This window comes from Gymnoscopelus braueri (assembly GCF_963280865.1).
Source record: "Gymnoscopelus braueri genome assembly, chromosome: 13".
In the NCBI taxonomy this organism is placed as follows: Eukaryota; Metazoa; Chordata; class Actinopteri; order Myctophiformes; family Myctophidae; genus Gymnoscopelus; species Gymnoscopelus braueri.
The window spans coordinates 2,520,264-2,547,353 of NC_137615.1; the positions used below are offsets into that span (position 1 = coordinate 2,520,264).

Consider the following 27,090-nt stretch of genomic DNA (forward strand, 5'->3'; position numbering starts at 1 on the left):
ACTTAGTTACTTTACACCACTGGAACTCACTAACGGTGTGGACCAGAGCTATGATATTGCCCTCTAAAATTCTTCTATTTTCTTATTAATAATTAATAATATATGAGCCAAGTAAAAAAAATGTTTAGTCTTAGCCTTAAATAGATATACTTTGGACCTTTTGTACCTGTTTCGTACCTCTGTTTTTGTATTTATGTATTATGCTTTGTTTTCCCTGTGTAATGTAATGTAATGTAATGTAATGTAATGTACTCTATTGTCTGCTTGTTTATATGTTTTTTGTTTTTTTGTGGGGACTGTGGATGTAAATTAGCATCTTTGCTAAATCCAGTGTATTTACATTACATTGATACACATTGTTCATTAATATGCAGCGTCTCATCTAAATAAACACATGAAGTAAAAGTAAAGCTAGCCTGACATCAGTCATTAGGTTTCACTGACCCCACATCAGTCATCAGGTTTCACTGACCCCACATCAGTCAGTAGGTCTCACTGAGCCCACATCAGTCAGTAGGTTTCACTGAGCCCACATCAGTCAGTAGGTCTCACTGAGCCCACATCAGTCAGTAGGTTTCACTGAGCCCACATCAGTCAGTAGGTTTCACTGACCCACATCAGTCATCAGGTTTCACTGAGCCCACATCAGTCAGTAGGTTTCACTGAGCCCACATCAGTCAGTAGGTTTCACTGACCCACATCAGTCATCAGGTTTCACTGAGCCCACATCAGTCAGTAGGTTTCACTGAGCCACATCAGTCAGTAGGTCTCACTGAGCCACATCAGTCAGTAGGTTTCACTGAGCCCACATCAGTCAGTAGGTTTCACTGAGCCACATCAGTCAGTAGGTTTCACTGACCCACATCAGTCATCAGGTTTCACTGAGCCCACATCAGTCAGTAGGTTTCACTGAGCCCACATCAGTCAGTAGGTTTCACTGAGCCACATCAGTCAGTAGGTTTCACTGAGCCCACATCAGTCAGTAGGTTTCACTGAGCCACATCAGTCAGTAGGTTTCACTGAGCCCACATCAGTCAGTAGGTCTCACTGAGCCCACATCAGTCAGTAGGTCTCACTGAGCCCACATCAGTCAGTAGGTTTCACTGAGCCACATCAGTCAGTAGGTTTCACTGAGCCCACATCAGATGATAGATGATCAGTTATCATCATTAGCAGATTAACAGCCAGCTATTCATGCACCAGTTAAATAGTTTAAATATGAACCTTGCACTTTCTTTTGAAGCAATGTTGTTATCTACAGCTGTGCTTCTTCAAAACAAAACAAAATATTTAAATATGGTTTTGTTTCAAATCCATAATCCTAGCCCCTCCTCATACTTTAATGTAATCTGTGATCTGAAAGTCTTCATTGGAATTGACTGTGACTTCTAATGTGATGTGTCAATACATATCCAAAATCTAGAAGGCAATTATTTGTAAAAGATTATAAAATGCTATAGTTGAAAGAATGGAATACATGACAGAATAAATGTTACATTTTATTTGTGAAATTCTGAGCAAAATATATTTCATCATATATTTGTTTTCATTTATTGTAACATGTGGAGCTTTCCATAGAACACAGTTGACAGCTTTGTTTTCTCTCTAAAGCAGTGGTTCTCAAAGTGGGGTCTGGGGACCCCCAGGGGTCCTTCAGGGGGTTCTAGGGGGTCCCCGGCTTTGACCAAAATTAAAACGACTTTAACCCTTTATACAGTATGTACATCAGCTATTTAAAAACAGCTCACAAGCTTGTAGATCTTCTATTTTCAAAAACCTCAAAAGAAAAAGGAAAACTTTCGAATATTTTTACAACACAAATCTTGCATGGGGGTCCCCGGGACAAAATATTTTCAGCTGGGGATCCTCAGCAAAATACATACTTTGGGGGACCTTGACATGAAAATGCTTGAGAACAGTGACATGGTTTGTTTATGCTCAATTAACTCATTATATTTGGTTTGTTTATGCTCAATTAATTCATTATAATTGCATTTCTCCCCCAAAATGCACACAGTTCTGATAACATGTCTACTATGTGTTTGCAGTAGGAAACATTTGAATTCACATGAAGGCCACTAGGGGGTGCACAACTCCACAACCGAGCATGATACTCCAACTGTACTAAACCTACTCTATCTGACACAGAGACAGTGAGGAATTGAATCCCAGCCAGAAGCAAGGATAGAGAGGTTCAGTGAATGTGGACTGGAAGGTGTGCAGCAGGTGCCTCATTGAGTCAGAGGACACTCCGTAGAAGGACAGCGTCCCAGCAGATGTGTCCAGGTACACTCCCACTCTGTTGGAGGTGATGTGGATATGGATGAGTGTGTCCTTCGAGTTGTGCCTGGCAGTGTAGGTGTTACCAGCACAGGAGAGTCTCCAGGACTTCGAATAGTGTCCCAGCCCTCTGTCCATCTCTCCTTTCCTCATGATTGCTCTGTAGGTCACTGCTATACGCACCCATCCACTCCACTCCACCTCCCAGTAACAGCGCCCGGTCACTCCCTCCCTGCAGAGCACCTGGTACCAGTTGTCAAACCTGTCTGGGTGATCAGGATACGGCTGTTGCTCTTCCACCCTGGTCACCGTTCTGTTGTCCTCAGACAGATAGAGATTTCTGTGGGCTGTGTTTGGGTCCAGTGTGAACTCACAGGCATCTGAAGAGGAACAAAATAATCAATATTGAATGATCAGTGACTGAATTTGAAGTTTTGTGCTGAGATCTGCAAGATTAGCACAACAGGAATTGTGAAATATGTACACAGTGTGATCATTCTGTTTGTTTTATTGTTGTACCATGATGCTGACTGCAGATGAAAGATGAGCTCTTAGCTATATCTGGTACAATACAATGCATCACATTGTACATTGTCCCTGTTAAATGAACTGCATTTAAACGATTTTGTATGTTAGGGTGAAGAGGAGTTGAAGGAGCAGATAGGTCAGGGATGGAGCAGTGAGGAGGTGAAGGGATGTGGTTCAGGAGGTACATACGTACATTTTCTCAGACCGGGGCGCATCATCAATGCTCCACCATGATCAACACTGGAACGAAGAGCAAAACAGATACAAATCTTTAAACCACAAATCCCATCTACTTTGTACATGAAACATACTATGAGACAAAGAGACTAGAGGGCCTGTTAATGCCCCCTAGAGGCTGTACTCAGGTTTAACAGGCACAAATCACCATTAGAAAGTTCTTGGTTCTAAGCTAGTATCAAAGCAGTTTGAACAGACTGACAGTCTGGCCCGCATTACCATCCTTAGAGCCCTGCACTCTCACTAGTAGAGCTAACCACAAGATTAAATGATGCATTTCTGTCATTAAATCATCACAAAACCAGGGATGACTGTTTATGACTCTACATGTTGTGTTATTATTATATTATTATACATTTAATTTTTTTTTTTTTTTTTTTTACAATATCCCACTGGGAAGAGGCCCCCGGGCAGACCAAGGACCAGTTGGGGGGATTATATCTCTAGAGCTTTCATTCTACATCTATTACATTTTTATCATAATGTTATGCTTGCGTAAGAAACAAAAGGAATGCATTTGTGGTACATGTAAACAACACAGTCCAATGGGTGGGTTATGAGGTATTCAACCCCGGGAAAATAATGTGTAAAGCCCTGGGGAAATATTGTGAAAATAGCCTCCAGTACAGACCTGAGAATTTCCAGCCCCCACTGAGGGTCTTCCAGTCCAGCAGAAAGTTCCAACAACCCCGACCCTCCTGGGTGATTGTATCTCAGATCAAGCTCTCTCAGGTGGGACGGATTGGACCTCAGAGCTGAGGCCAGTGAAGAGCAGCTTTCCTCTGTGAGCAGACAACCTGACAACCTGCAGAGAACATAATAATACTTACTTCTAATCTACAATCATTCACAGGTCGCTGTCATGATGCTGACCTGAATGGGTCAGCATCAACTGATACTTAAATGACTGGGGTCAGCTCCGTACTTTTTTCTCTCTATAGTCTACACACCAAATCTCGAAAATAGCCAATCTACAAGCTCACCACAATGTGTCGCTGTGCGGCGTATTGTGAGCTTGTTTTTCATTTTAACATTTCTTTAATTCTCAGAAAACACATTGATGGCTGAGACCCTCTTTTCCAGTGTCACAAGAACCTGGTATGATAGACAGAACAAATGGTAACCTAGTCTAGTCTGGTATAGTTTATGCACAGAAGTGTTACGGCCAGCCGTATTATTATTTTGTATTTGGTTATATTTTGGTATAATTATGATGAGTTGGAATAGTGTTGTATTGTTTGTGGCTTGTCTTATATTGTTTCCCTTTTGTGTTCCTTATAAAGGTGGAGAATGGTGCTGTGAATGCTGTGCGAATGGGTGTGGTGCTGATTGCTGGTGTGAGTGTGAAATGGCTGATTGTACACAGGCAGTGCTACAGATTGACATGTCCAGCCTCTGGCCCTGTCCCCTACTCCTCATTCGTCACCCCTGCCCACGCCCTAACCGTGATTGGCTGTGATTCTGAGTCCTCGTCTATAAAGCCTCACTCTGCTCTGACAGTAGTGGTGACAAGCAGCTCAAACAGCAGCAGAGACGCAATCCCTCTTGTCTTCCAGCCTGTTTATCTTTGGTCCTCATTATTATTCAGTTGTTTAGAGTTGTTCATTTACCTTCTAAATTGTATATTCATTCATTGTTTCCACTTAAGTTCACCATGTAGGAGTGTGTGGTAGCTTTTTGTTGGGCTATCCAATTCCTGGTTGTCTCCGCCAGGCCGAAAGGCATGGCGAGAGAGTATGTTTTACCACCTGTCCGTCCGTTTGTTTGTGTGTCCGTCCGTCCATCTGTCTGTGAACAGCTAATCTCAGGCACCGTTGGCCCGGTCGCTGCCAAACTGTGCACACACACTCCCTGGATGCCAATTCAGAACCTCTGCCCCAACTTTTTCACATGGGCCTGTTATAGCGCCACAAGGAGACCGATTTGTGCAAAACCCATTTTTTGATATTACTCCTACAGATTTTATCCAAACATCACGCAAATCGGTACACAGCATCTCTTTATTCATGTGATCAACACGGATCTGTTTGATTTTCCACATTCCATCCTGATTGGCTAAGGTTGGCTTCCAAAGTTTGCAGGATTGATCCATTTTGAACTAAATGCCTCAAATCATGAACGCAGCTTGCGATTTCCGTGAAATTTCACACACACATTCCCACTATGCCGAGGAAGAAATGCCACTTGAACGTTTTCAAATCAGCCTCATGGTGGCGCTATAAAAGGCCAATTTGCATTTTTAACTAACTGCACCGATCTGCGTGAAACTTTGCATGCACACTCCCTAGAGGCCAAGGACAAGCATCTGCCCTGCATTTTTTGCATTAGCCTTTTATAGCGCCACCAGGAGGCCGACTTATGTAAAACACATATTTTGAGATTAAGCTTTCATATTTTATCCAAATTTCAAGCAAATCGGTACACAGGATCTCTATAGTCATGTGATCAAGATGGGTATATTTGATTTTTCATATTACATCCTGATTGGCTAACATTGACATCTAAAGTTTGCAGGAGTGGCCCGTTTTGAACAAAATGCTGCAAATCATGAACGCAGCGTCCGATTGTGGTGGACTACGTTGAAGAACAAACGCAACCCTTTTCACATTGCCCTATTATAGCGCCACCAGGAGGCCGATTCTTATTTTTTATATTACTCCTACACATTTTGTCCAAACATCATGCAAATCAGTACACATTATCTCTATAGTCAAGTGATCAAGATGGTTCCGTCCGATTTTTTATATTCCATCCTGATTGGCAAATTCTGAACATTGCTGGCCCACAATAACCTACCTGACCTGGCGGAGACCTGTGCTCCGAGGAGCACTTTTTCTAGTTTGTAAATGTTTTTTTTATTAGTTAGGTAAGTAAGTTTAGTAATTGTATTTTTCTTTTGGTTAGGGGTTTACTTTTGTATCAGTAAGTTTTGGCTATATTGTAAAGTTACCAACACCCTGAAGTTCACTTTGCACTTGAAAAAAGTCTCTGCTAAAAAAAAAAAAGACAACTGTGGTCCTCCATTATTATGTTACACTCCCTACCCTAGACAGGGGGTCGTAACGAGAAGGAATAGTGACCTAGTAGTCTAGTCTGGTACAGTTTATACACTGAAGGAATAGTGACCTAGTAGTCTAGTCTGGTACAGTTTATACACTGAAGGAATAGTGACCTAGTAGTCTGGTACAGTTTATACACTGAAGGAATAGTGACCTAGTAGTCTGGTACAGTTTATACACAGAAGGAATAGTGACCTAGTAGTCTGGTACAGTTTATACACAGAAGGAATAGTGACCTAGTAGTCTGGTACAGTTTATACACAGAAGGAATAGTGACCTAGTAGTCTGGTACAGTTTATACACAGAAGGAATAGTGACCTAGTAGTCTGATACAGTTTATACACAGAAGGAATAGTGACCTAGTAGTCTGGTACAGTTTATACACAGAAGGAATAGTGACCTAGTAGTCTGATACAGTTTATACACAGAACTTACCTGAGGATCTCCAGCCTACAAAGTGCACTCTGCAGTGCAGAGCAGAGGACTTTCACTCCTGAATCGTGTAGATTGTTGTTGCTCAGGTCAAGCTCTCTCAAGTGGCAGAGGTTTGAGCTGAGAAATTCTGATAACTGTTCACAGCATTTTGCTGTGACGTTGGTTCGACTCAACCTGACAAAGTGAATGGACGAGAAACGGTAATTGAATAGAAACAGTAAGTATAAGTATAACTAGAAAACCGAGAGGTGTGCTAGGGTAAGCCACTTCAGCACCCTCTGGTGGACACATTTCCAGACATACATACAGAGTGACATACATACAGATACACTGACCTACACCCTCTTTACAATAGAGCATTGCTTTGGGACTCATCTAATAACAGGGGAACCCCAGAGGCATGCCTTTGACCACCAAATTGCACCATGCCAAGATTCAAGGTATTAAAGATAATACCTCACTCATAAATGTACAAGCAGCAAAATGTTGTAGCATGCTCTGCTGACTGTGCATCCAAATAATGGTACTTTCGATAATAAATGTATAGTATACGCACATAATGCAAGTGCAATATATGTAGAGTACAGTCAGGTGTAAAAGTTAGAATTTCATGCTGCGATTTGATGATCATATAGTTTGAGTCATTGTAGACAAAGTGAGATACATACAGTACATTACAATAGCATTGCAATAGATTTCCTTTCACTGACCTCAAAATCATGACGTTCCCCATGGACAGCCCAGCAGTGAGCCGCGTCAATCCCGTGTCACTCAAACAGTTGTTGCTCAGGTCTAGCTCTCTTAAATGTGCAGGGTTGGACTTCAGAGCTGAGGCCACAGAAGAACAACCTTCCTCTGTGATCAGACAGCCTGACAACCTGCAGAGAACATAAAAGTAAATGCTGAGTTCATGTGTTTAGCTCTTTGCTTTACATCTTAAATGACAGTGTGAACGTATGCGTAAATGTCCATAGAGCTACCACCCTTGGTTGTGCTATTGAAATGGAGAAGATCTGCCAAAAGTTCTTCCACAGTTTTTGCAGCACGTACTGTACGTGTCTCAAATAGACTCGGTTTATCTGGAGGAATGTGCTTGTATTCTTCTGCCTACACATACGTCATGTCCTATAGTATGAGCGAATAACTAGGGGAAGGGGATCAACGTCACGTGATGCCTTTGTTTAGCCCAAAAAAACGTCAGTTGTCCCGAAATCGGGCCAAACAAAGGTGCTTATTGGTCAAAAACCTGGATGTGTGTCTAAAAGAATCCCACCACTGATCTGCTGTCTCATTCCAGTTATCCACTGATCTGCTGTCTCATTCCAGTTAACCACTGATCTGCTGTCTCATTCAAGATATCCCAGCAGACATGATCAACATTCTGGCCAAACACTCTACTGTTCTCTAATTACTTGACCTTTTTTCTGTGAATTGCAGTACTAAAATGTTAAAGTTGTTAGTTATGTGGTCACTAACGTTAATATGTACATAAACAAGGATGTAAGTAGCCGTGTGTTGACCAGTTTGAGGAGTACTGACTTGAGAGTTGCCAGTTTACAGTTTTTACTCCTCAGTCCAGCACATAGCAAGGTCACTCCGGAATCTTGTAGGATGTTGTTACTAAGGTGCAGCTCTATCAAGGAAGAGGGGTTGGAGCTGAGAATTGGGGCCAAGATTTCACAGCATCTGTTTGAGAGGTTACAGCCACTCAGCCTGAAAAAAAGAGGTGGTGATTATGATTATTAACTCATTTTTGTCCCGAATCAGATCCGACTGTAAAGTGAGCGGAACTGTGATGATCCCATTATTTTCGACACTGTGTCACAGTTCGTCACCTTCCTAAACTAATGGCCTAAGTCATTTTTTGAGGAAAATTATATTTTTGCCTAAGTCAGCTTCTCATGACACTGGCCACCTCTGATAAAATCGCCTATCTCCTAATTGAAAGGGACCATGCTGTTCCCTCCCCTTTTAGTATAATGGCCTATCTCCCTAGTGTGACTTGGGCCCTAAATGGATTCTTTTTTTGGCCTAAGTCACATGTTTTTGTGACTTAGGCCAAATGATTTACTGATTTTCTCCAGACTTAGGCCATGTTTTTGGCCTAAGTCAGGTTTAATCCTATGTAAACCTATTTAAATCTCTTATGTTACATAACTGACAGTGTTATTTTAATTTTAATAGTCATAATTTGTTATAAACGTTTTGGGTGAAATGATTAAGGAATATCATATAGTTTTGTTTTGGATCAGTTTTTTATTTTTTCTGAGAAACTTAAAACAATTACTTAGGCCATTAGTTTAAGAAGGTGACGAGTTGGAATGTTGGAACATTGAACGAGTTTGAAATTGCCTATATTTCTGCCTGCTCTTACTGAATAAGGCTTTTCCTATATTAATCATGTGTGGTCTTACAATGCTTTGGATGAAGCTTTGAGCACTGGCATCAGCCTCAGTAGACCTTCCTCTGAAGCAGAGTACTTCTCCAGATCAAACACGTCCAGCTCCTTCTCGGATGACAGCAACACGAACACCAGCGCTGACCACTGATCAGCCGACAGTTTGTCTGTAGAAAGCCTTCCTGAGGTCAGGTATTGTTGGATCTCCTCCACTAGAGAATTGTCGTTCAGCTCGTTCAGACAGTGGATCAGATTGATGCTTCTCTCTGAAGAAAGATCCTCCCTCATCTTCTGCTTGATGTAATCAGCTGTTTCCTGATTGATCTGTGAACTACTTTCTGTACGTTTCAGCAGGCCTTGTAGTAGGATCTGATTGGACTCCAGTGAGAGGCCGAGAAGGAAGCGAAGGAACAGGTCCAGGTGTCCGTTTGGACTCTGTAGGGCCTTGTCCACAGCACTCCTGTAAACCTCTGTTGCAGGTGGTTTTCTTAACAACACCTTCATGCGCTGAATGCCCCACTGTGAGTCATCCATTACATTCTTTTTGCTGTTGATGAGTGACGTGACCACATAAACAGCAGCCAAAAACTCCTGCACGCTCAGATGGACGAAGCTGAATATCTTGCCCTCATTTGGCTCTTGCTCTTCTTTGAAGATCTCTGTGAACACTCCTGAGTACAGTGAGGCTTCGCTGAAATCAATGTCATTCTTCTTCAGGTCCTTTTCATAGAAAATCAGGTTGCCTTCCTGCAGTTGTTGAAAAGCCAGTTTTCCAAGTGACTTCATCTTCCGATTGAGATCTTGTGTGTCGTACTTCAGTTGGGTCTGTTGGATCTGAAATGCCAGGAATTTGGCATACATCTCCGTCAACGTCTTGGGAATCTTTCCATCTCCATCTGTTCTCCACATCTGTTCCAGGACCGTGGCAGTGATTGAACAGAACACTGGGATGTGACACATGGTGTGGAGGCTCCTTGATGTGTTGATGTGGGAGATGATGCTGCTGGCCTGATTCTCATCACTGAATCTCTTCCTGAAGTACTCTTCCTTCTGGGGGTCCGCAAACCCTCTCACTTCTGTCACCCTGTCAATGAACTCTGGGGGAATTTGAGTGGCTGCTGCAGGTCGTGTGGTTATCCAGATACGAGCAGATGGAAGCAGTTTCCCTTTGATTAGGTTTGTCACCAATACTTCCACCGAGGCTACTTCTGAGACATCTATGTGACGATGGTCTTCTGTGGTGAAGTTTAATTGAAGCCGGCTTTCATCTAATCCATCCAGAACAAACGCAACTTTGAAATTGCTCTTGTCATAGTTGTCGTTTCCTGATGTTTGCAGTGCGGTGAAGATGGAATTGAGTTGTTCCAGTTTGATGTCGATGCTTTCTCTGACACAAGTGTGGATCAGCTCAGCCAAACTAAACTGCTCTGCCTTCAGTGTATTCAGATGGCGGAATGTGAACGGGAACATGAGGTGGGCGTCTTGGAGACCTCCCCCTTCCGCCCAGTCCAGGATGAACTTGTGAACCATGAAGGTTTTGCCGATTCCCGCGATGCCGATCGTCAGCACCGTTCTCATGGGCGCATATTTTCCAGAAGGGTGTTGAAAGATGTTAACTGGTTTGATGGCTCTTTCTGTCACCGCCGTCTTTCTGGACGTTGTCTCAATCTGTGTGACCTCATGCTGACAGGTGACTTCTTCATGCACTCCTAGCCAAACTAAACTGCTCTGCCTTCAGTGTATTCAGATGGCGGAATGTGAACGGGAACATGAGGTGGGCGTCTTGGAGACCTCCCCCTTCCGCCCAGTCCAGGATGAACTTGTGAACCATGAAGGTTTTGCCGATTCCCGCGATGCCGATCGTCAGCACCGTTCTCATGGGCGCATATTTTCCAGAAGGGTGTTGAAAGATGTTAACTGGTTTGATGGCTCTTTCTGTCACCGCCGTCTTTCTGGACGTTGTCTCAATCTGTGTGACCTCATGCTGACAGGTGACTTCTTCATGCACTCCTTCAATGACGTAGAGATCTGTGTAGATGTCGTTGAGATGCTTTTTATTCTTCCTCTTGGCCAGTGCCTCAGTCACACAGATGAACCTGTTCTGGAGGTTAGACCGAAGGATATGTTGGTGCTGACTGATGCGTTCTGGAGGCTCTGGAAAAACACAATATTAGATTAAACCAGTAAGTAAGTGTCTACTGATTTGGCGTGCAGTGATAAGTTGGCTTGACTGGGTATTGAATGGTTTGGCTAACCTTCTATTTGTGCCCATATGAAACCAGTGCTGGTTGTGCATCTTATTGCAAATAATGTATATTTCTGTGGTGTTTGTGCTCTGACACCGGACCAGACTGGTAAAAAGGTGGCGGAAGTATCTCAGCAGTTCTGGCATTACCTACCTAGCAAGGTTTATTACAATACAATAAATCTAGCCTGGTTCCAGACGAATCCGCCATTGCAAAAAAAAAATTACCCTCTGCAGATTAGGTCTGGCCCCTCTCAATAAAGATTGTATTTCTCTCCCTCCGAAGTTGTGAGGGACCAATCAGGGCCCAGTATGCAAATATGGGGCAGGTTTATCACCTGAGGCATTTTTTTTATTTGCCCCTCGGAAATACAGGTTCCACACAGAGATTCCAGACCAATATCTACACAGTGATATTAGTCTGACCATGCCAGGCTACAATAAATCCATTATAATTAATGATGTCTTTAAATATTGAAACAATAAATACGTTTTAAATACGTTTTTTTTAAATAAGCTGCCAGTCAAGCAAAATGTTTTTCATTTGTGTAAACAGTTTATATGAGTGGGGTTTTCATGTTTTCATTTTCCCCATGACCTACCTTTTGGTACCAACTCAGTGTTCGACAGAGTCTCCACCAGATCATTCCTGTCGATCTTCCTCAGAATGTCCACAGTGATGTTCACAGCTCCATCAGAGCCGTAGGTCTGGACCATCTGATCCACGGTGGCCGGCCGGTCAGCATGGTCCAGACGGCTCTTTGGGATGGAAGGGAGGCCAGTAGAGGAGTCAGCTTGAAGCAGGAACCACTGGAATGTTCTGAGCTCCTCATTGCCCAGGTCTTCCAGAGTTTTCAAGAGTCGTTCTTTAGGCGTCGCCATTGATGAATCCTGGGACAACGAGAAGACTTCAGTGACTCTAACAACGGTACCTGTGTCTTGATAATGGGTCTTGTTCAATTCCATTGTCGGCCATGTTCCACACAGTTGGGGGAAGCGGTGGCCTAAAGGTTAGAGGAGCGTGTGTGTGCCCAAAAGGTTCCCGGTTCAATCCCCGGGATTCAATCTAGGTGTTGAAGTGAATGGCCACCACTTACCCCTCCTCCAACAGTGCCCTTGAGCAAGGCACTGAACCCGTAACTGCACAGTATGAGCATTGGTCAGCTCCCAGGTTGTGTGTGTGTGTGTGTGTGTGTGTGTGTGTGTGTGTGTGTGTGTGTGTGTGTGTGTGTGTGTGTGTGTGTGTGTGTGTGTGTGTGTGTGTGTGTGTGTGTGTGTGTGTGTGTGTGTGTGTCAGTTTAAACTGTCACTAAACTCACTTCCCTCCCCTGGGGTCTGGCAATACAAGCATGTCTGTCTGTCTGTCTGTCTGTCTGTCTGTCTGTCTGTCTGTCTGTCTGACTGACTGACTGACTGACTGACTGGCTGGTTGTCTCCGCCAGGCCGAAGGCACACACACACTCCCTGGATGCCAGAGCAGAACTTCTGCCCCAAATTTCTTCTGCCCCAAATTTCATTATCTCTATAGTCATGTGATCAAGACAGATCTGTCCGATTTTTCACATTCCATCCTGATCGTTTGCAGGAGTAGCTAGTTTTGAACAAAATGCCTCAAATCATGAACACATGCAGCGTGCGATTGCCGTGAAACACATTCCTACTATAGGCCTAGGAAGAAATGCCACCCTTTTCAAATTGGCCTATTATAGCGCCACCAGGAGGCCACAATAACCCACCTGACCTGGCGGAGACCTGTGTCTAGTAGTTACTGACTGAAACATGCATGAATGTACAATCGTCCCTCCAGGCGATGGGATATAGTACATCCTCTGTTGCCCTGACAACAAACTACAAACTGCAGCTCTACTGAGGAAAGAGAGAATGCAGCAGCTAGATATCGTGTTGTCGGGCAGAAACCCTGTATCTCCGTCTTTCAACTGTTTCGGTTTTTGTAAATGAATGGCCTAGAGCTCTGTAGCTGAAGAGTGAGCTTGTAGATCTGCTATTTTTGCCTTTTCAGATTTTTTATTTTTGAAAGTGGTTAAGTGTGTGTGGGTTTAATAACTATGTAACGTATTAACAAGACCTTTGTGACTAAATAATAATACATTGGATCCTTTGGAACAACAGCTTCCTTTTTTTCATTTCCTGAAAAGTAACGGCTTTGCAGGTACAAGGTTTCTACACGACAGCTACTCAGTGGAAACAGTACTCACATTCTTTACTTAAGTAAAAGTATCAATACTGCAATGTAAAAGTACAAAAGTATTGGTATAAAAATGTACTTAAAGTACCAAAAGTAGAAAGTACTCATTATGCAAAATGTCTCAATTCACAGGTTTTCAAATGTACAAAAATCTTTTGAAAATAGCAGATCTACAAGCTCACAATGCGTCATGATGCAACGCATTGTGAGCTTGTAGATCTGCTATTTTCAAATGGCCGAAATGTATATAGGGCTGAAGTGCTTAGTGTATGTTTTGTAATAATAATCAAAATCTACAAAGTAACTAGTAACTACATTTTTCAAATAATTGTAGTGGAGTAAAAGTATAATATTTGTCTCTGAGATGTAGTGGAGTAGAAGTAAAAGTATCGAAAATTGGAAATACTCCAGTAAAGTAAAAAATAAAATAAATACAATTGTACTTAAGTACAGCAGGCTTCTTGCGTAAATGTACTTAGTACACCACTGTGTAATGTAATGTAATGTAATGTACTTAGTACACCACTGTGTAATGTAATGTAATGTATTGTACTTAGTACACCACTGTGTAATGTAATGTAATGTAATGTACTTAGTACACCACTGCAGATACCATATGTTTAGACACAGTGAAGTCCCCGGTAGTCAATGTAGCAGAGCAGTGGTTCTCAAACTTTTTCATGTCAAGGACCTCCCAAAATGATATGTATTCGGCCACGGACCCCCATCTCAAAATATGTTGTTCCAGGGACCCCCAGAAGCAAAGGTTTGAGTTACAAATGTTGTGTTTAAAAATATATATATTCAAAGATTTGCTAAATTGTTCAGGATTTTTCTAAAATAGCAGATCTACAAGTTCATAGCGCTAAGAGCGCGGCACATGATCTGCTATTTTTGATCTGCACATGATCAGCTATTTTTGAATAGCCAAAGTATCATTTTATACTTAAAGTGGTTAAAATAATTGTGAGGCTCTATATTAACTCATTTTGCTGGGGACCCCCAGGTATCCTCCCAAGGACCCCTGGCCCTGGGGGTCCCCGGACCCCACTTTGAGAACCAATGTAGCAGAGGACACATCACTGCTGTTCAGCCTTGATTGCCTCTTCATGGTTATATAAATAGAACTGCATAAACATACATTTGTACAAAAGATACAACCACACAATAAAGCTTCAGCGCTTATTTCCACTGTGTGTGTGGGTGTGGGTGTGTGTGTGTGTGTGTGTGTGTGTGTGTGTGTGTGTGTGTGTGTGTGTGTGTGTGTGTGTGTGTGTGTGTGTGTGTGTGTGTGTGTGTGTGTGTGTGTGTGTGTGTGTGTGTGTGTGTGTGTGTGTGTGTGCACACGTGTGTGTGTGTGTGTGTGTGTGTGTGTGTGTGTGTGTGTGCGTGTGTGTGTGTGTGTGTGTGTGTGTGTGTGTGTGTGTGTGTGTGTGTGTGTGACTGTGTGTCAGCTTAAATATTAACCAGCATAGCTATATTGTGAAAGAGAATGTTTCAACATTCACTAGAAACTAACTTCCTGTTTCTCTCTCACTGCACCCAGCAGCAGATATGGAGCAACGCTACATGATGTAGAAATAATGACAGTTAAAACAGTTCAATCAAGCTACTACACTCACCAACCAATAGACTTTGTGAATGGAATATCATAATAAATAATAATTCATTAATGCTAAAAGACTACATTGACGATACAAAACACTCACACATGCCTTCATTACATCCAGACTCAACTACTGCAATAGACTACGGTGTCACCACCAAGGTTCTCAAAAAAACTACAGTACGTACAAATTCTGCCGCCCGCCTGCTCACCAGAACCCGATCCAGGGCCCACATCACTCCTGTCCTCCGTTATGTATTTACTATCAGACAGCTTTTTCATCAATCAAATCACTCACTGTTTGTGAACCGAATAATGGACAAAATAGTTTAAGATCCTGTTTATTCAACAATATAATAAAGCATACTCACATCAGCATGTTGTCATGCCTTCCCTCTGTTCCATTACCACCACCTGATGAAGGTAAAACAAGGAGGTAAGAACAACAACGTATAAACTCATGTAATCGTCACTAGAAGTGTCGTGTCTGTGACCGTAAATCTAATCTTACGTTATGTCACATATTTCCTAACCTCCTCTGATGAAATGAGAGGAAGACAAATAGAGAAGTAACATGATTTTTATTGTTTGGGACAGCACACACTTAAACGTTTAAAAAAAAATAACACCACAAAACAACAGTCTATTAGTATGAGATAAAAGGATCAATCATTGAGTCCAGAAAGCTGAGAGACAGACAGTAGGACAGCTGAGAAGGAGACAGTGTAGGAGAGACAGACAGTAGGACAGCTGAGAAGGAGACAGTGTAAGAGAGACAGTAGGACAGCTGAGAGAGAGACAGTGTAGGAGAGACAGACAGACAGACAGTAGGACAGCTGAGAGAGAGACAGTGTAGGAGAGACAGACAGTAGGACAGCTGAGAAGGAGACAGTGTAAGAGAGACAGTAGGACAGCTGAGAGAGAGACAGTGTAGGAGAGACAGACAGTAGGACAGCTGAGAGAGAGACAGTGTAGGAGAGACAGACAGTAGGACAGCTGAGAGAGAGACAGTGTAGGAGAGACAGACAGTAGGACAGCTAAGAAGGAGACAGTGTAGGAGAGACAGACAGCAGGACAGCTGAGAAAGAGACAGTGTAGGAGAGACAGACAGTAGGACAGCTAAGAAGGAGACAGTGTAGGAGAGACAGACAGCAGGACAGCTGAGAAGGAGACAGTGTAAGAGAGACAGACAGTAGGACAGCTGAGAGAGAGACAGTGTAGGAGAGACAGACAGCAGGACAGCTGAGAAAGAGACAGTGTAGGAGAGACAGACAGTAGGACAGCTGAGAGAGAGACAGTGTAGGAGAGACAGACAGTAGGACAGCTGAGAGAGAGACAGTGTAGGAGAGACAGACAGTAGGACAGCTGAGAGAGAGACAGTGTAGGAGAGACAGACAGTAGGACAGCTGAGAGAGAGACAGTGTAGGAGAGACAGACAGTAGGACAGCTGAGAGAGAGACAGTGTAGGAGAGACAGACAGTAGGACAGCTGAGAGAGAGACAGTGTAGGAGAGACAGACAGTAGGACAGCTGAGAAAGAGACAGTGTAGGAGAGACAGACAGTAGGACAGCTGAGAGAGAGACAGTGTAGGAGAGACAGACAGTAGGACAGCTGAGAGAGAGACAGTGTAGGAGAGACAGACAGTAGGACAGCTGAGAGAGAGACAGTGTAGGAGAGACAGACAGTAGGACAGCTGAGAAAGAGACAGTGTAGGAGAGACAGACAGTAGGACAGCTGAGAGAGAGACAGTGTAGGAGAGACAGACAGTAGGACAGCTGAGAAAGAGACAGTGTAGGAGAGACAGACAGACAGTAAGACAGCTGAGAGGGAGACAGTGTAGGAAAGACAGACAGTAGGACAGCTTTATATGATTCTACATTATCTGCAACTTCAGTTTTATTTCAGACACAGGTTAAAGCTGCACTTTGTAATCTTCATGTCCTTCACAAGATTTGAGCAAGTGCTGACTTTTTTACCACTGACTGAGCTAATAGCACTTTTCAACCAGTAGATGTCCTACCAGATCACATGATCTATGTAAATATCTCAACAGAAGTAAGTATACTGTACATATATATATATGTGTATATATATATATATATTTATGTATATGATATATATATATATATATATATATATATATATATATATATATATATATATATATATATATATATATATATATATATATATATATATATATATATATATATATATATATATATATATATATATATATGTATATTAAGGGTTATTGTATTTTGGACCCAGAAGCAGAACTCAGAAAGCCAGAGAGAAAATCTGTTTTGTTTTCTTCTTCTTCCTTAACACAGTTCCAGAATTTCAATAAAGCAGAGAATGCCATGCAGTTTTCGATTAGTTGTTGTTAGGAAGTTTCACATTCTACAGTAGAGCACAGGTTTGTTTTATTTCAACACTGTTCATGTCTTTATGTTTATGAATTAAACGTAGCCTCTGTATTCCTCTGCTCTTTTTCACAAATTGCACCCTCATTATAAACATTTGAGTCTGACAAATACACTTCCAAATTCAATAATGTTCTGATTGATTTATTTTTCCACAGTCCTATGGGTGGTTATATGGGAGAGAATGCATGTCAAACAGTACAATTAGGCATATTTCACATGTTCTGTGGATGGAAATAAAAAAGAGATTAATTGTAGCATTAACTTTACAGAGAAACACAGCGTCCAATCAGGGTTATTATAGTTAACTAAAACTAACAAAAGAACTAAAAATATAATCCACAAAACATTTTAGTTGCCTGAAATAAAAAATGGAGCTTTACAAAAAACTAAAATCATAATGTTCTTAGTTTTAGTCTTTGTCAATATTTCATACATTAATCATTTAGCGGTGCCCGTTTTAAGCCCTGTTGTCAAAAATGGTCAAAGAGAGTGAAAATATCTACAATGTCACAACGTGTCACAACGTGTCACAACGTGTCACAACGTGTCGCATCATGGCGCGTTGTGAGCTTGTAGATCTGCTATTTTCACTACTCAATCCCGGGCTGGCTTGAGTGATCGGTACTGTTGCGGCGGGGTAAGATGGCATGGTCTTCTGTGTTGACGCTGGAAGACTGTCCAGGACGTCTGCCGTGTAGCTCCGAGCCTCCGAGTGAAGATTCTGCCGTGGAGTTCAGCAACTACAAATTTAGCAAAGAAATGTGCAGCAGGTGAGATGAGCTCTATGTGCACCCATTTGTTACATATGTAGCCGTATTTGACATACTTATGCTGTTTGACCAATAATGATTGTATTTCACACCCTGACACTGTAAAAAAAAATATTAAGGCCTCTAACACATTTTTTCCCAGCAGATCATTCGGCAATACCACACATGCAATTCTCAAAATTGTTCCAGGTTTATTTGTACTTTCAGGCTTGCACTATCAATTTCAGCCAAAGTTATTGTGGACCAATCACAACTTGTCTCATCCTCTATATAACCGGGCTGTTGTTCATTAGTAGTGTGTCGCTTTTGCATCTAGGCATGTCTATGCTTGGGCATGCTGTCTCTTTCTGTCTGACCTATGTTTGACCTTTATGACAAGGGTAGGCAAGGTAAGCTTGGGGAGGCTACATACTTGCACACATGTAGGTTAACTATGTTGTCTAGACACATTAGGTAAGGGTATACAGGTATACATGCCAATGATGTCTTTTGTTAGTGTAGTGATAGTGTACTGTAGTTAAGTTGGATTTGTTTTGGTTATTCTTATTTTGTGTTATTTAGTTTGTTTTGTAACAACTGGCATTGCCCTGCCTCCCTCTATCTTGGTCATTTTTTAATGAATCCTTTGTTAAAAATTCTTTGCACCTTACCACCGTGTTTTGTTATTCCCTCTGCCCGAGACTCTTATCAGGGTCTGTCGTAACACTCGGTTTAAACTTGCGGTAGATAACGGCATTTTACTTTTTTTTTTAATTCCAATTCCTCACCTGGTCATTTGCATCTCCGGAGCATGTCCCATGCTCCATCAACCGCTGTCTCTCAGCCTGCATGTCTCTCAGCTCATACTCATTCTTTTCCAGGTCCCTTTCCATTTCTTCAATCTTTACCAGAAGGTCCAGCATTTCCTGCGGTTCATTCTTCAAGTCGGACCGACTTCCTTCCACTGACACATAGCACAACAATGAAAAAACATAATGTGGCTAAGTACAACAGAAAAAATCACATATAGTGAGATAAAAGTATGCAATACGAAGGGGTTGCGATGCGAGGGTGCAGACTGCTGACACCAACTCAGGAGTCCTGGATCATCGCCCTCCATTCCTTCAACCATTATAAAATGTAAGTGTGAATGTAAAGAGTAAGTAAATATAGGAAGATTAGAAAGCTATGAAGCTGGACCACAGAAGTACACATGCAGGGACCCCCATGGTCCTTGAGGGGGTACCAGGGGGTCCCCCAAAATTAGGAACAGTTAAAACACTTAAGCCCTATTTCAAAAATAGCTAAAATAGCCAATCTACAATGTACATGCGTCACATCGCGACTCGTTGTGAGCTTACGGTAGCCTATATCTGTTATTTTAGCTTTTTTATTATTGTTTGCCTATGACATGCACAAGGTTGCCAGGTTGGAACTGGTTAATTTCACTAGCTAGAAAGTCCAATGAGAATGTATAAGAATGACTAGTATGACTAATCTAACAACTAAGATAGTTAGATAACTTCATCCCGTGGGGGAAATTCAGGCGCCAGAGACAGCACAGCAGTAAAAGTTACAGATACAGGGCATGAGAAGTACAGTAGGTACAGAAGAGTAACATTACAATAAAGACATAATCAATTATTAATCAAAGTATATAGATTGTATCCAGTATCCACCCTATACAATCATCCTGCCTGATGCAGAACATGAAAGCTAGTAGCAACGTTACGCTAGTTTTGACATCAGCACAAACCACAGGTAACGTTACAGATCACAATAGAGTGGATTCTCTTATGGGGGTCCCTGGGCCTAATCTTTTCAGATGGAGGTCCACGTCTTAATAAATATAAATTTGGGGGTCTTTGACATGAAAATGTTTGAGAACCACTGACTTAGTTAAACCAATGATCCTACAATGTATGACATAGAGGTCTAGGTTAAGGTCCTGCACGTCACAAACCTCCTTCCACTACATTTGGAGAAAAAAAAAGGTTAGACGAATATTGAAAAAATACATAAACATAAATAGATTGCAGATATGAGATTATGTCATTTAACAATGCTTTGAGAGTAATGAACTCGTATAGCGTTTTGAAACGGCATGTATAGACTCACTAGATGGAGGGAGCCGATCATTGCTGTGAATCATCCGCAGTTTCTGGTCTTCCTCTGCTGTCAGTCCACGCTCTGCAACACATTTAGCCATATATTAGAAACTAAATTATGGAAAAACATTTACTCTTTTAATTATTTTTAGAAAATTAAGTTTACTGACTACAAGATCACAATATGTTGGAAAGAGTTTAATAATGGATAGTTAACCTAAGTGGAGGCCTGTACTGGCCTAAGATTTAGGACCTACTGTAGCGTGGCCCTGGCCCTAGACATTCAGGCCTGTCTAACCCTAAAGATGATGATGATTCTCGGCCCAAGCCCGAACTGAGCCCGACATTGTGTGTTGTATTAAAGTTGTTATGTTGACGGTAGATTCAACAGGAAAGCATTATAACAGAATTTGACATTGGTTGATAAATGACGGCAAGTGTCTGACTGTCTGTAGCCAAAATTCTCACACACACACACACTTCTGTCTCTCTACCCTCTGCAACATCACAAGACCTATTTAGAATAGAACAAAGTAGAGGACTATGATCTGACATTGGATGAACTTACTTCACAATACTTCTAGTTTGAAAGAAATATTGATTACTAACTTGTTCGAGGAATAGTCCAACTTCTCTGTAGTTTTCTCCTCTGCTCCTGGGGGGGATGATCCTATTTAGCTAGATACTTACACTTACTGTATATATACTCTATTAAATTGCATTATATACAGTTCAGTCCAATTCCTCACCTGGTCATTTGTATCTCCGGAGCATGTCCCATTCCGTTGTTCCATCAAGCACTGTCTTTCAGCCTCCCTTTCAGCCTCCCTTTCAGCCTCCCGATACTGTTATTTTAACAAAAGAACAATGACTGAACTTGATGATCATTTTAATTTGACACATTAAATATAATATGGTTGTATTACTAGTTTTATTCCTTTACGCTCATTATCCTTTTTTTTAAAGCTATAGCTACTGTATAAATAACTTTGTACAACAGTAGTAGCAGATACTTGAAACGTTTCAGTCTTTACCACAAGCCATGCCAGCGAATGTTGCGGCTTTTCCAGCTGTACCCGTATCCTTGCTTCGTACATTTCCTCCGGTTCCTTCTCCAAGTCGGACCGACTTCCTGCCACTGACACATAACACAACAATGAAAGACCATAATTTGGCCAAGTACAACAGAAACATTATATATAGTGAGATAAAAGTATGCGATAAGAAGCGGATGCGATGCGAGGGTGCAGACGGCCGACACCAACTCAGGAGTCCTGGATCATCGCCCTCCATTCCTTCAACCATTATAAAATGTAAGCGTGTAAGAGTAAAGAGTGTAGGAAGATTATAAAGCTATGAAGCTGGACCACAGAAGTACACATGCAATACTCAGTTGTACCACTTAGTTCAGTGGTTCCCGGGACCCCCATGGTCCTTGAGGGGGTACCAGGGGGTCCCCCAAAATTAGGAATAGTTACATTACATTACAGTCATTTAGCAGACGCTTTTATCCAAAGCAAATTACAATAAGTGCAACATAGGTACAGTAGGGAAGAAAACTACTAATCACCAGAAGTCTTAAGTGCATTCTCTTCTAAAACAAGCAACTAAGAGTATACCTAGCGGCTAGCGCTAAGGTAAAAGTGCATTATATCAGCTACCTACTTTCTTAAACAGATATACAAATAGGAAAATCAAATGAGCAAGAGATAAAACAAATAAGTGTATCGAATAAACAAGATCCAATAAGACAAGAGCTCGTACAACTAATTGACAACAAGAAGGCAAGGCAAAGGGGAAGGGTAGTGTTAAAACACTTAAAGGGTTAGTTCAGATTTTTTTAGTATTTTCTGTAGGAAATACTTACCATTAATGTAGTGGTTGCAAAGGTATTAATTGATTGCCCAAGTCCCGTGGTCCGAGTTCTGGTCCGGTTCTGATGAATATGAAGTAGTTCCGGTAGATTAGTAGATTTGGTGGGGGCCACTCATTAAAAATAAATTAATAAAAAAAACTAGCATCATTTGTATTGTTGACCTATTTCTATCATATAGAGCAGGTTTCGTTCAATTTCGACCCCTCTGTCACATGGTACTAATGTTTGTGTTCAGAATCACTGCGCCGCGGCAGCCTACTCACTCACAAAATGTATGACACAAAAAATACCATTTCTGCAGTTCAATAATGGTTCAGTGATAGATTCCAGAATCGTGCGGAATACAATTAAAGTCTCTATTAGAAGTGAATAATCTAATATCTCTTTTGAGCAAATCTCATGCTCATACCAAGTTATGTGATGAGGCAGATTGTGAGGCTTTTGATAGAGCTTTACAACTTAATTATAATGAGAGCATACTAAGTAGTCAGCTAAATTAACTAATGTGTTGTCCCCTCTAATACTTAATAATTTCATTCTTCTATATATCTTCTCTCCACTGGAGTCATCTTTAACCACATAAAGAGATTTAAGCTGTTTTAATAACAACTCTATATCAACACCTTAGCTGGACAATACATTTGACATTAAATCATGTTCAGTCTTGAATACATGCACAGAACAAAAGAACAGGCAGGTTGAAGATAATCTGTGTTTATACAATGTATAAACTAGTCTATATTATGGACTAGACTATGTTTTCTTTCTTCTTCTTTTTTTTACTTTAGAGTAGCCAATTATTTTTTACCCTTTTTTCTCCCCAATTTAGTCGTTATGTCAATTCATTCCCGGCTTCCCTCCCCCGAACATGGGCCAATTGTGTTTGTGTAGACACTCAACATTGGGCAGGGACTTTACCACTGCACCACCCGACCCGATGTTTTCACCCGTGTTCGTCCATCTGTGCGTGCACGCATCTCCGAGTCAAGAGTTGTGGTTTCCGTTAAGGTTAACAAGTATTCACCTAAAAGTACTCAGTACTTTAGAACCTTCCTGGAAATGTACTCGAGTAAAAGTAAAATATTTGTCTTGGAAATGTACTCGAGTAAGAGTAATAAGTATTAAACAAATCTAATACTCAAGTAAAGTACTGATCCTCAGAATCTGTACTTAAAGGTAGGGTAAGATTTACTTTGGTTAAAATAAGTGTTAAATAGCTCTATATTGTGATAGTAATCATTGCTATAGAGTGTTTGTTGAGTAAAAGGAGTCTCCCATGTCTCTCCAGCTCTTTATTTAACAGAAAATACAGAAATTTTCAGTACATTTAGCCTGATTGGCTTAAATGTTGTCACCTACCTGAAAATGTACTATATTGTGTTTACCAAAGAGCTGGAGAGACCCCTGTGACCGAACAAACACTCTTTAGCAATGATTACTATCACAATATAGTACTTTAACCTTTTTAACACAAAAATAATAATTACCAAAAATATCACTTACCCTACCTTTAAGTACAGTACTCAAGTACATTTACTCCGTTACTGTCCACCACTGCGCGCGCGCGCACACACACACACACACACACACACACACACACACACACACACACACACACACACACACACACACACACACACACAGAGCACAACTCAAGTCTCAACAAGCAGTGTCTTCACCAGGTTCAGTGTTCATTTTGTTTGAACGTTTTCACAAGTATATGATATGATATGAACGTGTGGGACATGAACACACTCACACACATATGGTAAATAATGACAGCAGAGCACAGCTCAGCACAAATATAAAAACAGTCTCACACACAAACTAGAAATTATTTGCACAAACACACCTTGCCTGCATAAAGGCAAGCACACTGTTGAGGAAGCTCTAAAAATATGAATCTTCCTGCTTGCAATGTTGCCAAACTTGTATTGTGTTTAAGTGTAACAATAACAACATTGAACCTTGCACGCTCACACACGAGCACGCTCACACACACACACACACACACACACACACACACACACACACACACACACACGCGCGCGCGCACACACACACACACACACACACACACACACACACACACACACACACACACACACACACACACACACACACACACACACACACACACACACACACACACACACACACACACACACGTACCCACTCATTCAACTGCACACAGGGTACCTGTTGTTTGTCATGTCTTATGTTTGATTACTATGTTTAACTTACTACTTGCTTATTATTTTAGGTGAGAACCTTGTAACCTTGAACCTTGCCCTTTATGGGTTTCCTTTCTCACCTCCACTTATTTCTGTCTTTTAATAATGTTTCCTTTGTTTCCTTTCACTACGAAGAGAAACATAGACATCGCTCCAGTTTGGTTAAAGGGCTGCTTACCAGAGTTCAGGTATTTTTCGAAGAACCGCTGGGGTCTCATTAAGGTCCCGACGCCCCTCATCAAGTACTCGGGTCATCCTCAATTACTAGAAGGTTTGGGACTTCAGAGGATGAACTAATTCAGGGAGTGTGTCAAAATAAATAACAATTTCAGATTATTTAGTTACATCAATTAAATCCCAGCAATTTAGGATATGGTTAAATTAATTTACAAACAAGAATCAAACCTCTCAAACCAATTTCATGCAACTACAATATTTAAACTGTATAGCCAGAACCCCACAATATATGGGTATATGGGACCAACAATAATTGTTAAAGGGATAGTTCACCCCCAAACTGACTTTTTTCTTATCGATTAGTCACCAATTATTGGCTTAGGAATGCGACAAAAAAATGTAATATCCATGAATTCAAGTCTCCATGGGGTGACTAATCGATAGCAAAAAAGTAAGCGAATCTCAAAAGTATAGTTCAACCAATATGAGTATACGTATATAATTCAGTCATGCTTGAAAAATGCTTTTGAAAGTCTGTTTTCCTCACATTTCAGACAAATCATTATCTGAAAATGTATTTTAGATGAAGATATAATAATAACGAGAAGTAGTCTAAAGTCGGGGTTCTCGAACCTCCGGTCATCAAATTATTGGCTCAGGAATGCGACAAAAACAAAACAATCTCCATGAATTCAAGGCTTCATGGGGTGTGTTGATAGAAAATAAGTAATTTTTTAGGTGAACTACTCCTTTACGCGTTGTTGAGCTTATGTATCTGCTATTTTCACTATTACATTTATTGTGAATGTGCTCTTACACATACTGGCTGGAACTCACGGGTGCAGACAATAAAGTGTGTGTGTGCGTGTGCGCGCGTGTGTGTACCAATAACTTGGTTGGTCTAGAAATGTTCAAAATGTGTCATTTAATGACATACCAGAATGATGTTTTACTTAAAAAAGAGTTGAAGCATGACCTTACCTTGAGATGCGACAAGGCAACAGAGTGGAATTAACAGAATTAGACTTTTCATCTTTTCAAGCGCTGATCAGTTTAAAACAAATAAATCCAACGTAGGCTGTCTGTCTGCATACAACCTTTTCCACCAAAGGCTTGACGGGGATAATGACTTCACACTATGTGCTCAAGCCTCTAATATCAATTTTAGCTAATAGAAATTCAGCAATGGCTCTTATATAGCCTGTCATTTGTTTCTAGGCAGAGAAACGCATTGACTTTTAATGTCATAACCAAAATGATCAGTATCAGTTTGATTGTGTTGACACCATTCATTAATGTTGAGGTGCTGAGTATTAGTCAGTATTTTATTTATTTATTGCTGGGTCTGTTTGAACAGAAAAAGTACAGAAAACAACAGTACATTAGTAATAACTCAAGGTACAAAGAACAATGTATAAACAATATTCAATGTACATGATGTATAATAATATATATAATAACGAAAAAGTAAGCGAATCTCAAAAGTATAGTTCAACCAATATGAGTATACGTATATAATTCAGTCATGCTTGAAAAATGCTTTTGAAAGTCTGTTTTCCTCACATTTCAGACAAATCATTATCTGAAAATGTATTTTAGATGAAGATATAATAATAACGAGAAGTAGTCTAAAGTCGGGGTTCTCGAACCTCCGGTCATCAAATTATTGGCTCAGGAATGCGACAAAAACAAAACAATAATGATAATTGGAAGTAACCGTACCACTGCACTATGAACAAATTAATTAATGCAGCATCACATGTAGGCTATTCTCACCAAAGGTAGCAGTTTTACAATCACAAAGCAGCATGTACATCCATACATACATCCATTCAGTACATATACATCAGGGACGTGCTGGCCACTGGGAAATTCGGGAAAATTTCAGAACGGCCGCGCCATTTACGGGCCGCCAGACGGCCGGTGGGCCACCCAAAAAAAAAAAAAAGAAAGAAGTTTTTTTTTTTTCTTTTTTTTTTTTTTATAAAACATTTTTTTTGCTCCCGTTTTAGGATTATTACGGTAATTTCCGGGTCGCGCGGCCCAATTATTAGTTACATTACTGTTGGGCTGGGACGTTTATCAGCAGTGGCGCAATTTACATAGGGTTGCTGGGTTAAAACGCAGCAACCCCCCCCCCCCCCCGTTGACAAAACAAAACGGTGGGCCGCTTCGGATAATCCCAGAGCTGAATTTTGGTCCCAGCACGCCCCTGATATACATATACATATACATTATACAGTATATGCTAATACTGTATGTGAATGTATATACTGCTATCCTCTGTGTGAGCTCATGTAATGTGTACTCATTACAAGTGCAGTTTATTTATTCATACATTCTGTCTCTCTCTCTCTCTCTCTCTCTCTCTCTCTCTCTCTCTCTCTCTCTCTCTCTCTCTCAGCTGTTATATGTTTGGGTGGAACTCCTAGGCCAATGTAGCCATGATTGGGCCACTAGGCCGGTATAGAGCATCGCAGTTCCCGCCCACTTCCTGGTTTTTCATGGTGCCGGAAGGAACAA

General features: G+C 41.1%; 2 protein-coding genes across 2 annotated transcripts; both read right to left on the reverse strand.

Annotated features, from left to right (window-relative positions):
- Positions 1 to 1,523: 1,523 nt before the first annotated feature.
- LOC308098962 (protein NLRC3-like) lies at positions 1,524 to 10,540 on the reverse strand. The gene is made up of 7 exons (XM_080447439.1): positions 8,954 to 10,540; positions 8,079 to 8,252; positions 7,250 to 7,417; positions 6,540 to 6,713; positions 3,677 to 3,850; positions 3,002 to 3,048; positions 1,524 to 2,660 (listed from the first exon to the last, which is right to left on the reverse strand). Exons 1-7 carry the CDS (start codon positions 10,513 to 10,515, stop codon positions 2,131 to 2,133), a joined length of 2,829 nt encoding a protein of 942 aa, XP_080303565.1. The 5' UTR covers positions 10,516 to 10,540; the 3' UTR covers positions 1,524 to 2,130.
- A 96-nt stretch (positions 10,541 to 10,636) lies between these two features.
- Positions 10,637 to 25,668, reverse strand: LOC308098671 (NACHT, LRR and PYD domains-containing protein 3-like; the record flags this gene model as incomplete). Its single annotated transcript, XM_080447078.1, has 5 exons — positions 25,549 to 25,668; positions 24,569 to 24,683; positions 15,366 to 15,408; positions 11,785 to 12,073; positions 10,637 to 11,091 (listed from the first exon to the last, which is right to left on the reverse strand). The coding sequence occupies exons 4-5, from the start codon at positions 12,062 to 12,064 to the stop codon at positions 10,637 to 10,639; spliced, it is 735 nt and encodes a 244-aa protein (XP_080303204.1). The 5' UTR covers positions 12,065 to 12,073; positions 15,366 to 15,408; positions 24,569 to 24,683; positions 25,549 to 25,668.
- Positions 25,669 to 27,090: the final 1,422 nt, after the last annotated feature.